Source organism: Salmo salar, chromosome ssa22 (genome assembly GCF_905237065.1).
Source record: "Salmo salar chromosome ssa22, Ssal_v3.1, whole genome shotgun sequence".
Taxonomy (NCBI): Eukaryota; Metazoa; Chordata; class Actinopteri; order Salmoniformes; family Salmonidae; genus Salmo; species Salmo salar.
In genome coordinates, this window is record NC_059463.1 from 34,479,993 (window position 1) to 34,493,620 (window position 13,628).

The window sequence follows — 13,628 nt, forward strand, 5'->3', positions numbered from 1 at the left end:
CTAGTTTTGTGGTTTGCACTCGCATACAGGATTTCCTGCTAACCACTAGGTAGCCTAGTGGTTAGAGCGTTGGACTAGTAACCGAATGGTTGCAAGATTGAATCCCGGAGCTGACAAGGTAAAAATCTGTCGCTCTGCCCCTGAACAAGGCAGTTAACCCATTGTTCCCTGGTAGGCCGTCATTGTAATTAAGAATTTGTTCTTAACTGACTTGCCTAGTTAAATAAGGTTAAATAAAAATCATATGACATGCTCTAAAATGGCACAAATAAATGTTTCACAAAAAAACTGCTTTATTCCTTCCTGAGTGGTAATGCTTATGCTTTATCATCATGTTTTCACCAAATAGTTATCTAATAAGAAATTGTATGTATTTTTAGAATGAATTTCATTATTTTAAAGAAGAAATAGAGAAATGTGCAGGTGTATAAAATATTTCATCTTACAACATGTTATCACATCAATTATGTATTATCAAACTGCACATGTATAGACCAACAAACAATTAAAGATTAAAAAAGAAAGGCACTTATTTGTAAACATTTTAAAACAAGGCATTGAGACTGCGATATAGGATATGCATACATGGGCAATGCACATTGTTATAAAAAGCTTGATAATACAAGACTTGAAATGAGATCCAGTGGGCATATAGTGCCTGTTATGATGCTATATTGGAACACCATTAGACAAATATATACTTTGTGTTTATAAAACAATACACAGCCAGGGAATTCTATGAAACTATAACACAGTAATATTTGCAGTGAGCAATGCGTCTGTGGTAATTAAAACAGGACAGAAACAAGAGGCAAATCGGATAAAGGACATTGATTTTGTCAAACCACAAGAAATGATCTTCTCATTGTCTTAGTACCACTGTTTTTATCACCATCTCTATGCAATTGGCCAACAATTTTGTTCAACCATCACCGGTGAACAGTCTGTAACATTAGGATTACCTGTACTGTACATGGTTCTATACATCCTATTTCTAACTGCAACATAGAAAACATTCCTATAGTACAGGCCAACTGAGTACACCTTAGTATTGCACGTTTATTAGTAGAGGAGATGTGGTGAGAAAAAAATAACTTACATTTGATGTCACTTCCTCTTTTAGGGACTACATAGTACTGGTGAGAGGCTCAGAAACTGTAAAGCAGAGCTGATAATATAAATGTCCAACTATGATAGAGAGGCAAATGAACATGGATAAAAGCAATTTGCTATGCAGTCATAGGAGGGACTGCTGGGAGCTTTGACCATGTGTTCTCAGAGAAATGATCTGTGTGCTTTGTGCAAACAGACATTTGGCCTCCGCCTCTGTTTTAATCGCTTTGGCCTAGTGTGACTGTACCGCCTGAAAGACCAATGTGATGTCACTTCCTGTTTGTGTCCTCAGATTGGCAGCATTTGCCAAGAACTTCATAACCCCACACCACGTGTTCAATAGGCCTTAGTTTCTAGCCTACTGGGAGAACTGCTGAGTGTAAACACCGAGATGGGACAATGCCGTCTGTATCTCAACATCATTTAATTTATTTTCATAATATCAAATAAACCCACGAAAATGTGGAAAGGTTAGAGGAGTGTTATGATAATAGCTAAGACTAAAGAGCATAAAGATCATGTACAGACCATACAGTAAGTGTATTTTATCTGGCTGGGTCAGTGGCTGTCCAGTAGTGCCGAGTTGACAAAAACATGTTGGGAAGTGATAACTTTAATAGAAGTTCATCTTATTGTAGTGTGTGTTTTCCTCCCATTGATCTACATACACTGAGTATACAAAACATTAAGAACACCTGCTCTTTCCATGACATAGCTTGACCAGTTGGGTGGGTGCAACTCAATATTAGGAAGGAGCTCCTAATGTTTTGTACAGTGTATTTGTCCCTTATCATTCCTTTAATTAATTTGCATGCTACACTTCTCTCTTTTACGCTCCTTTCTTTTCTCTGGAAAATCTCTTTAAACTTCCCTCCTCCCTCAGATGTGAGCTTGCTTCTCTTCTCCCCCATCCCTCCTCAGTTTCCACAGCACTGGGCAGGGCTGGTCTGGGTAGGCTGTCTGAGGTCCACTGGAGGTCCTCCTCGAACCCCAGCACTGCCAGCTACTCCACCCAGTGGCTCACTCTTGGGCAGTTTCTTGGCTAGAAAAAAGAGAGACAACAAATCAAGGTACTGTATATCAACATAGAGGACCACATAGAACAATTATAGTATGTGTTGCTTATAGTTGAGATGGAAACGGTATAAACAAGGAGATCGCTGCTCATATTTGGGTGTACAGTGAGGTTTTATCACCCTCTTGTGGATACAGAGGGACATCCTTTAGATGTGTCAAGGTAAGGAGTAAACTATCCTAGCAAAAACAAATGCTCTGTTAGGAATTGTGTTATGATTAGTTTTGACTGATAACGAGTACATAACATTAAATATGGAAGCCCTCGAGAAAGAAAGTCAGTGTCATCTCCAACAGCCCATTTCAACACTATGAATTTGGATGATGGCGCGTCAGACGTGACTCACCTATGGCCAGGAAGAGGTTGTTGACATTCATGGCTGTCTTGGCAGAGGTCTCCATGAAGAGAAGACTGTTGTCAGCAGCATAACCCTGACCGTCCTGAAAAAACACCACAGACATACAGACCTGCTACACACACACATCACTGCACAAGCATTTGGCCATTATCTCGATATCTTGGGTGTGAGGTATACACACAGGAGCCTACCGTATACTCCACCGCTCTGTTAGCAGACCAATCGGCTTTGTTGCCCGCTAAGGCTATCACCATGTTTGTACTGGCCTGTTTCTGGAGCTCGCTCACCCAGGCTTTGGCTCGTACAAAGGTCTCCTATCCAGAGAAGGAAATAAAGATGAGATATGGCCAGAATGAACAGGGAAGATATACTAGCCCGAAATGCATGTCCTTTTCAAACATCTGGCTCAAACTTCTGCACAAGTGGTATAGTGTAAATGTAGGATATTTGCGAAATTTATGGCGAGAATAATTAACAGACGCTAAGCATTGTTGGTGAAAGACTTCACTACATATGAGTGGAAAAAGTGCGAGGAAAAGAGATGGGGAATTGAACAGGGAAAAGATAGGAGTCATGATGCAGGAAGGAGAAGGGCTGGACAGGAGGATTGTGAGAGTGGGGATGAGATAGAGAGATAAAGGGGGAGATGGACCATTTGATAAAGGAGAGGGATATGTTATCATCTAAGATGTACATACTGTGTTTGTAATGTCATAGACCACTATGGCTGCCTGAGCTCCTCTGTAGTACATAGGTGCCAGGCTGTGGTAGCGTTCTTGACCAGCCGTGTCCCAGATCTCAAACTTCACCATGGCACTGTCCACACTCACCATCTGAGTCAGAAAGGCCGCTGAGCGAAGAGAACATGGGAGATGCTTTAGCCTACAAAATAGTAGTGAGAGGAGTTGACGGATACGTAGATTGAGGAAAAAGAAAACTTTGTGGGTCAGATAGAAAGAACGATAGAGGAAAAGTGTGCAAAATGTGAACAACTCTCTGTGGAAAATGTTATCATATGGACAAACAGAAAGGAGGAGGTCAGATGACCAGATGTAAAAGTCTGAAAAAAATGACCTGAAGAAGAAGTCATATTGGTCTACAGAGGAGAGTATTCTGGTGTATGGTTGGTACTCTACCCCCAATGGTGCTCTCCCCGAAGTCCTGGTACTGGCCTTTGACAAACTGCAGCAGCAGGCTGGACTTCCCCACTGATGTCTCCCCCAGTAGAACCAATTTAAACTGGCTCACCTTACTGGACTGGGGCTGGCCACTGGGTCGGGATGGGCGCCCTGCCATCGGGGCTGTGTGTCCGTGAGGGGGTTGTTGGGGAAATTGAGGGTGGGGGGGGTGTTGAGAGTGGGGGGACAGAAGGAAAAGGAGGTTCAAGTGACAGCTGGAGAGAGGAGCAGTGTGCGGGGGGTGGGGGGGTACCGCTCTCAAGGACAATGGAACCCGTCTGCCAGATGTAAAATGGAAATCTATAAGACAAAAAAATACAAAAAAAACAACAGATGTATCCCAGAATCTGGACTTTTATCATAATGGCAACCTGTCACACAATCACCCGTGAAACACATATTAAATCAAAATATATCTACACTCTAGTTTGCATGCTGCTGTAATCAGTTTTAATCTAGGGAATAGCCACTAGTAGTTAGGAAGCATTAAAAGCCTGGGCTACTTACTAAAACCTGATTTATAAAACCATCTCTTATTTGTTCGCCTACAGCTGAACAATGAGTGAAAATAAAAGGATTCAATAGCATCAATAATTACGTGGCAAATGTAGCAGAAAATATCTTTCAAAACAGACTTTCTCTTCTCATCTTTCTGCAACACTGAGTTGACCATTAGGCTTATAGGTACCCCAGCCTGCCCTCGCCTCAAAGACTAATTTACGTTGACTATAGGCCCCACGTCGACCGCGGAGTCCAGGTTGGCTACCCCGCAACAATGTAACATGTTACTTACTATTCCCTACTAGGAATAGGCCTACAGATGGTTGGTTGACATAAAGCCTATATGCTATACATATTTAATAACCATTTAATAAGTTATCAACCCCTCCCCCACTTCTACAGTCCACTCATTAGTGATAAACCCCATTCCTGTCCCTAGGTCATATACCGCAAATCAACACGACCCCGTCCGTAAGGAATCTGTCGACAGCGCCCCAGAGTGGTCACATCAGACCGTCGTTACACACAAAATAACTTCAGATTTTGTTTGTTTTAAATTGCATTGCGACTATACCTGGCAAATGTTGCTGTTTATCCTTTGTCTTTTTAGTTGAGATAAAGACTGCGTTGTCCCATCTCGTAATTCCGGTGTTTTGGGGCGGTAACAGATTGACAGCTTTTTACCCAATTGTCTACTGGTAAAAGTCTATCCTTCCTCCACAGAAACTTTCGGGGAAGAGATGTAAGCTATTGAGTGCAAAGTAGTCTCGTCCTCCAGAGTAGTGTTCTGAAATGAACCCCCCAGAACAAAACTCCTATGGTCGAGGTAGTGAAGGTTTTGGTGGGCAAAAATGATAAAATGCTCTACAATAGAATAGATCTGAGCAGAATAGAATAAAATATCTATCAACTCTTACTCACATCATAAACCTTTGTCATTTGAAACAGTTATCAAAATGACATTACTTAATAGTGAACGAAAATGCTAGAACAGACTAGGACTGTATCTGAGCATAATAAAATAGAAGAGCTACGCAAAATAGAGCTGAGCAAAGAATAGAATAGGCTAGATATGAGCAGAATAGAGCTGAGGATAGAAAATATATAATATAATTGCTTATTTTTGTCTTTTGACAGCAGTTGAAACTAAAAAATGCAAGTCCTTAATTTGTTTGTTATGATGTGGTAAGACAGTTGTAATAAACTGATAAAGGCATTAGGGGCAATATGCATTTAACAAATTACAAAGTGGACACACCACTGTTCTGGTAAACAGCTGCCTGCTGGGACTGGAGAAATGTAACCACTCTCAAATCATGGGCAGAGCTATGGATAAAAGGGCAGACCATCCATGATATCAAAATTCTAGTTTTAACCATGTTTTGAGTCTCCACAGGGCTGGTTTACACTTACATTGTTTTCAAACAAATTTATATTTTGGGTTCTGATGGGCTGCAACAGTAGAACTAAGCTTATGAGGCATCTATAAATTATATTCTTTAAGAATCAATGGGTACACTACTGGAACAGAACACCTACTCATTCAAGGGTTTTTCTTTATTTTTACTATTTTCTACATTGTAGAATAATAGTGAAGGCATCAAAACTATGAAATAACACATGGAATCATGTAGTAACCAAAAAAGTGTTAAACAAATCTAAATATATTTCACCCTTTGCCTTGATGACAGCTTTGCACACTCTTGGCATTCTCTCAACCAGCTTCACCTGGAATGCTTTTCCAACAGTCTTGAAGAAATTCCCACATATGCTGAGCAATTGTTAGCTGCTCTTCCTTCACTCTGCGGTCCGACTCATCCCAAACCATGTCAATTTGGTTGAGGTCGGGGGACTGTGGAGGCCAGGTCATTTGATGCAGCACTCCATCACTCTCCTTCTTGGTAAAATAGCCCTTACACAGCCTGGACGTGTGTTGGGTCATTGTCCTGTTGAAAAACAAATGATAGTCCCACTAAGCCCAAACCAGATTGGATGGCATATCGCTGCAGAATGCTGTGGTAGCCATGCTGGTTATGTGTGCCTTGAATTCAAAATAAATCACAGACAGTGTCAGCAGCAAAGCACCCCCACACGATAACATCTCCTCCTCCATGCTTCACGATGGGAAATACAGATGCGGAGATCATCCGTTCACCCACACCGCGTCTCACAAAGACACCAAAAACCCCAAATCTCATATTTGGACTCTATACCAAAGGACACATTTCCACCGATCTAATGTCCATTGCTCGTGTTTCTTGGCCCAAGCAAGTCTCTTCTTCTTATTGGTGTCCTTTAGTAGTGGTTTCTTTGCAGCAATTCGACCATGAAGGCCTGATTCAGACAGTCTCCTCTGAACAGTTGATGTTGAGATGTATCTGTTACTTGAACTCTGTGAAGCATTTATTTGGGCTGCAATTTCTGAGGCTGGTAACTCTAATGAACTTATCCTCTACAGCAGAGGTAACTCTGGGTCTTCCATTCCTGTGGCAGTCCTCATGAGAGCCAGTTTCATCATCGCGCTTGATGGTTTTTGCGACTGCACTTGAAGAAACTTTAGAAATTCTTGACATTTTCCATATCGACTGACCTTCATGTCTTAAATTAATGATACCAAATACAGCTATCTTCTGTAAACAAAACCATTCTTTGGTTTTGTTTAACTGGCCACTGTCATTTAACTTTGGTATTTAACTTCAGATGCCTACCTAGCATATTTGTAAATTAACATGTACAATGATGTCAGGACAGTGGAATGCACTGTAGTAGCACAATGTCCTAATTTCCTGAAGTCAGGTATTTTTAGGCCTCAGACAGGGGTAAGTGTTGACCCTGTCGCTCTGAGAGGAAGCCAGAATACAGTGTATCTGTTTCCTGTTTACGGAACCTTGGGACATCTGTCCTACTTATGGAAATCACCATTATAAACATCAACCACTACTCACATTGGATACTGTGAAAGACTGCTACTGTGTCCATCACAGCCTTACTGTGTTGCAAACCTGGGTACTGATAATATTTGAAAGAATAAAAAATATTTTAGCTGTGCTTCATTTGATCTTGCCTGTTGCAATGGAACAATAAAAAAGTCTTAAAGGTAAAAACCCTGCTCACCTGGCACTCCAGGCAGGCTCAAAGCTTTTCAAAGATTTCAAATAGCATTTGAACTGAGGTCTGCTGTGATGTTGGTGTGCCGGAGCCTGTTCCCTTTTACGTCACATGAGGGCGCCTTAACAAAAACGGCTCAGGACTGTATCATTTCGACTCAGGACATATTGCATGCATACCACCCTGCATCCCACTGCTGGCTTGCTTCTGAAGCTAAGCAGGGTTGGTCCTGGTCAGTCCCTGGATGGGAGACCAGATGCTGCTGGAAGTGGTGTTGGAGGGCCAGTAGGAGGCACTCTTTCCTCTGGTATAAAAAATATCCCAATGCCCCAGGGCAGTGATTGGGGACACTGCCCTGTGTAGGGTGCTGTCTTTCGGATGGGACGTTAAATGGGTGTCCTGACTCACTGAGGTCATTAAAGAACCTATGGCACTTATTGTCTGGACCAGTATGGAGAAAAAATGGATGAAATGTATGCATTCACTACTGTAGGTTGCTCTAGATGAGAGCATCTGCTAAATGATGTAAATGTATTGTAAGAGTAGGTGTGTTAATCCTAGGGTCCTGGCTAAATTCCCAAGCAGTCCCTCATACCATCATGGTCACCTAATCATCCCCAGCTTATGATTGGCTTTTTCATCCCCCTCCTCTCCCCTGTAACTATTCCCCAGGTCGTTGCTGTAAATGAGAACGTGTTCTCAGTCAACTTACCTGGTAAAATAAATAAATAAAATACAGAACTTGTTGTTAACAGTTGTTGTGAAAGTAAGCTGTATCTGGGAAGTTGATGTACTTCCCTTGTTTTTATTCCCTTGAGGTTGATTAGACACATATGCTGGGTAGTGTTTATTAGTGGTTATTCTGGAGATGAAAGGCTGCAGGATGGGAATAAGTGTGTCCTGTTATTATATGGGGAAAATGCCATTAGGGACTAACTAGCCCAGTGGAGGCTGCTGAGGGGAGAACGGCTTATAATAATGGCTGGAATGGAGTCAATGGAGTGATATCAACCACATGGAAACCACGTGTTTGATGTGTTTGGTACCATTCCATTGTCTCCATTCCAGACATTATTATGAGCCGTCCTCCCCTCAGCAGCCTCCACTGGACTAGCCATAATAAAACCTTATCCTACCTCTTATATCTCCTCCATTTCTAACTCTCTCAAAGCAGTCAAGGGATGTAGCAAACTCCCTTGAGGCTTGAGTAGGTTCATAATGTACATGATATACAATTGTGCATCTACATCAAATCAAATTTTATTTGTCACATGCGCCGAAAACAACAGGTGTAGACCTTACAGTGAAATGCTTACTTACGAGCCCCTAACCAACAATGAGGTTTAAAAAAATACGGATAAGAATAAGAAATAAAAGTAACAAGTAATTTAGAGCAGCAGTAAAATAACAATAGCGAGACTATATATAGGGGGGGGGTTACCAGTACAGAGTCAATGTGCAGGGACACCAGTTAGTTGAGGTAGTATGTACATGTAGGTATAGTTATTAAAGTGACTATGCATAGATGATAACAACAGAGAGTAGCAGCGGTGTAAAAGAAGGGGGGGCAATGCAAATAGTCTGGGTAGCCATTTGATTAGATGTTCAGGAGTCTTATGGCTTGGGGGTAGAAGCTGTTTCGAAGCCTCTTGGACCTAGACTTGGCGCTTCGATACCACTTGCCGTGCGGTAGCAGAGAGAACAGTCTATGACTAGGGTGGCTGGAGTCTTTGACTATTTTTAGGGCCTTCCTCTGACACCGCCTGATATAGAGGTCCTGGATGGCAGGAAGCTTGGCCCCAGGGATGTACTGGGCCGTTCACACTACACTCTGTAGTGCCTTGCAGTCAGAGGCCAAGCACTTGCCATACCAGGCAGTGATGCGACCAGTCAGGATGCTCTCGATGGTGCAGCTTTAGAACCTTTTGAGGATCTGAGGACCCATGCCAAATCTTTTCAGTCTCCTGAGAGGGAATAGGTTTTGTTGTGCCCTCTTCACGACTGTCTTGGTGTGCTTGGACCATGTTAGTTTGTTGGTGATGTGGACACCAAGGAACTTGAAGCTCTCAACCTGCAGCCCTGTTGATGAGAATGGGGGTGTGCTCGGTCCTCATTTTCCTGTAGTCCACAATCATCTCCTTTGTCTTGATGACGTTGAGGGAGAGGTTGTTGTCCTGGCACCACACGGCCAGGTCTCTGACCTCCTCCCTATAGGCTGTCTCGTCGTTGTCGGTGATCAGGCCTACCACTGTTGTGTCATCGGCAAATGTAATGATGGTGTTGGAGTCGTGCAGTCATGAGTGAACAGGGAGTACAGGAGAGAACTGAGCACGCACCTCTGAGGGGCCCCTGTGTTGAGGATCAGCGTAGCAGATGTGTTGTTACCTATCCTTACACAGCCCGTCAGGAAGTCCAGGATCCAGTTGCAGAGGGAGGTGTTTAGTCCCAGGGTCCTTAGCTTATTGATGAGCTTTGAGGGCACTATGGTGTTGAATGCTGAGCTGTAGTCAATGAACAGTATTCTCACATAGGTGTTCCTTTTGTCCAGGTGGGAAAGGGCTGTGTGGAGTGCAATAGAGATTGCATCATCTGTGGATCTGTTGGGGCGGTATGCAAATTGGAGTGGGTCTAGGGTTTCTGGGATAATGGTGTTGATGTGAGCCATGACCAGTCTTTCAAAGCAGTTCATGGCTACAGACGTGAGTGCTACGGGTCGGTAGTCATTTAGGTAGGTTACCTTAGTGTTCTTAGGCACAGGCACTATGGTGGTCTGCTTAAAACATGTTGGTATTGCAGACTCAGACAGGGAGAGGTTGAAAATGTCAGTGAAGACACTTGCCAGTTGGTCAGCGCATGCTCGCAGTACACGTCCTGGTAATCCGTCTGGCCCTGCGGCTTTGTGAATGTTGACCTGTTTTAAGGTCTTACTCACATCGGCTGCGGAGAGCGTGATCACACAGTCTCCCGGAACAGCTGGTGCTCCCATGCATGTTTCAGTTTTATTTGCCTCGAAGCGAGCATAGAAGTAGTTTAGCTCGTCTGGTAGGCTTGTGTCACTGGGCAGCTCGCGGCTGTGCTTCCCTTTGTAGTCTGTAATGGTTTGCAGGCCCTGCCACATCCAATGAGCGTCAGAGCCAGTGTAGTACGATTTGATCTTTGTCCTGTATTGATGCTGTTCCAGTTTGATGGTTCGTCAGAGGGCATAGCGGCATTTCTTATAAGCTTCCGGGTTCGAGTCCTGCTCCTTGAAAGCTCTAGCTCTAGCTCAGTGCGGATGCTGCCTGTAATCTATGGCTTCTGGTTGGGGTTTGTACGTACGGTCACTGTGGGGACGACGTCATCGATGCACTTATTGATGAAGCCAATGACTGATGTGGTGTACTCCTCAATGCCATCAGAGGAATCCCGGAACATATTCCAGTCTGTGCTAGCAAAACAGTCCTGTAGTTTAGCATCTGCTTCATCTGACCACTTTTTTATTGATCTAGTCACTGGTGCTTCCTGCTTTAATTTTTGCTTGTAAGCAGGAATCAGGAGGATAGAATTATGGTCATATTTGCCAAATAGAGGGCGAGGGAGAGCTTTGTATGCGTCTCTGTGTGTGGAGTAGATGTGGTCCAGAATTTTTTTCTCTGTTTGCATATTTAAATTTGTAAAATGGATTTAAGTTTCCCTGCATTAAAGTCCCTGGCTACTAGGAGCGTCGCCTCTGGGTGAGCATTTTCTTGTTTGCTTATGGCGGAATACAGCTCATTCAATGCTGTCTTAGTGCCAGGCTCTGACTGTGGTGGTATGTAAAGAGCTACGAAAAATACAGATGAATACTATCTAGGTAGGTAGTGTGGTCTACAGCTTGTCATGAGATACTCTACCTCAGGCGAGCAATAGCTTGAGACTTCCTTAGATATCGTGCACCAGCTGTTATTTACAAAAAGACATAGTCCGCCACCCCTTGTCTTACCAGACGCTGGTGTTCTATCCTGCCGGTACAGCGTATAACCAGCCAGCTGTATGTTGATAGTGTCATCGTTCAGCCACAACTCTGTGATGCATAAGATATTACCGTTTTTAATGTCCCGTTGGTAGTTTAATCTTCTGCGTAGGTCATCGATTTTATTCTCCAAAGATTGCACGTTTGGTAGCAGAATGAAAGGAAGTGGGGGTTTATTCGATTGCCTATGAATTCTCAGAAGGCAGCCCGCCCTTCGGCCCCTTTATGAAGGCAGCCTTCACGCAAATCATGGGGATCTGGGCCTGTTCCCGAGAAAGCAGTATATCCTTCGCGTCAGGCTCATCAGACTCGTAAAAGGAAAAAAAAGGATTCTGCCAGTCCGTGGTGAGTAACTGCAGTCCTGATGTCCAGAAGTTATTTCCGGTTATAAGAGATGGAAGCAGCAACATTATGTACAAAACAGTACAAAAATAAGCTACAAACAACGCAAATACATTTTTTTTTAAACACAATCGGTTGGGGACACGTAAAACGTCTGCCTTCCTCTCCAGCGCCATTTTAGTTCTATATGTGCACAGGGTCAAATGATCAAACCACAGACTTCTATTTGTCAAAAGTACACTACCGTTCAAAGCTTTGGGGTCACTCAGAAATGTCCTTGTTTTTGAAAGAAAAGCAAATTTTCTGTCTATTAAAATAACATAAAATTGAAATACACAAATACAGTGTAGACATTGTTAATGTTGTAAATGAGTATTGAAGTTGGAAACGGCAGATTTTTTTATAGAATATCTACATAGGCGTACATAGGCCCATTATCAGCAACCATCACTCCTGAGTTCCAATGGCATGTTGCGTTAGCTAATCCAAGTTTATCATTTTAAAAGACTAATTGATCATTAGAAAACCCTTTTGCGTTTATATTAGCACAGCTGAAAACTGTTGTCCTGATTAAAGAAGCAATAAAACTGGCCTGTTATTTTAATGGACATTTTTTTTTGATTTTCTTTCAAAAATGAGAACATTTCGAAGTGACCCAAAACTTTTGAACGGTAGTGTATGTCTGGAGGTTAGACACGGGAAATTACCTGGTAAAACAGATAATTACACGGTGGGAAATAAATCACAATGACTGGAGCACAGGACTTTCTTAGCATTTACCCCACTTGGATATCATCTCAAAGGGGAAAAAATAGTATAGGCTAGTATGCTTTATAGTAGGCTGTAATAGAGTGTATATATGGTATAGGATAGTAGTCATGAATTTAGTATAACAACATAATATGCCACGGGAGGTACTGTAATTATTATTATTATTTTTTAATGGACTAAGATGGTTAGTTTTGGTTAGTTTTCCAAATAAGATAAGGACCACACGGACATTGGCTGCCCCAATGAGAGCGTGGGGACTCCGAGGCGAGAGCAATATAAAGCCATGACATCACATTTCCTGACGACCGCTTCCAAATGCGGAAAGATCTCGGAGAGTGACTTTTTTCAAGCTTGCTCCGTCCGAGGAAAATAATGAATGCAGCTTGTTTTTTAAGCAATACGCATTCTCTCTTGACTTAAGTATGCATTTTAAGACGTGCCCTATTTAACGTTGGTGCTGCATTACTGTCCGTGTCTCTCCCTATGCACCATTTTTCTAGGTAAGTGAATGTTATTTTCACCACCGTGTACCGATGTGCTGTTTAGAAAAATACTTGCGAGTAGGGTCGTGGGACAAACCTTAGACTGGGTATTTTAATGTAATGAAGAACGTCGCAAACAATGGTGTGCAAACAGGTTTGTAGTAGGCTACCGATACTCCCATGTACTTGGCGGTGACTGTCGTACGTGGTGGCTATATGTAAACACAATGAACCGTTAACTGTTAATATGTGACGTTCATGTCGCTGCATTAATTTAAACGTGAGCATGAAACCGGTTAGTCAGCGAACACGAATTATCGCGCCCAGACCGTCATCACGATATTATCCCACATTAAAATCTTCTATGCATTGGACATCACCTAAGATTTGTTTCAGTAACAAAAGGCCTATTAAATACCTAAACATGTAGCATTTGCTATAGCCTAAGTGCATGTAAGTGCCATGTCAGTTTTGATAGGATACTGGTTGTCATTAGTAATAAGTCGTTTGCTGTTTTTTGTTTTATTTTTGTTTTCTCATTTTGGAACATGATACAAACTTGATCATTTTCTGAGGCTACATAACATGAAGGACTACATGGGTGGCAGGTAGCCTAGTGGTTAGAGCGTTGGTCCAGTAACCGAAAGGTTGCTAGAAATCGAATCCGGAGCTGACAAGGTAAAAATCTGTCGTTCTTCCCCTGAACAAG

General features: G+C 42.5%; 2 protein-coding genes across 5 annotated transcripts in view; one reads left to right on the forward strand and one right to left on the reverse strand.

Moving 5' to 3' along the window:
* Positions 1–273: 273 nt before the first annotated feature.
* LOC106583273 (ras-related protein Rab-5B) lies at positions 274–4,989 on the reverse strand. The gene is made up of 6 exons (XM_014167236.2): positions 4,800–4,989; positions 3,683–4,024; positions 3,245–3,396; positions 2,738–2,860; positions 2,535–2,628; positions 274–2,155 (listed from the first exon to the last, which is right to left on the reverse strand). The coding sequence occupies exons 2-6, from the start codon at positions 3,840–3,842 to the stop codon at positions 2,031–2,033; spliced, it is 654 nt and encodes a 217-aa protein (XP_014022711.1). The 5' UTR covers positions 3,843–4,024; positions 4,800–4,989; the 3' UTR covers positions 274–2,030.
* Positions 4,990–12,710: 7,721 nt separating this feature from the next.
* LOC106583269 (nck-associated protein 5-like) overlaps positions 12,711–13,628 on the forward strand; it is a 130,060-nt gene continuing 129,142 nt past the window's right edge. For all 4 annotated transcript variants that reach the window (XM_014167230.2, XM_014167225.2, XM_014167227.2 and 1 more), the window contains exon 1: positions 12,711–12,937. The gene's annotated coding sequence lies outside the window, so the exon portion shown is untranslated. The remainder of the gene's footprint in view (positions 12,938–13,628) is intronic.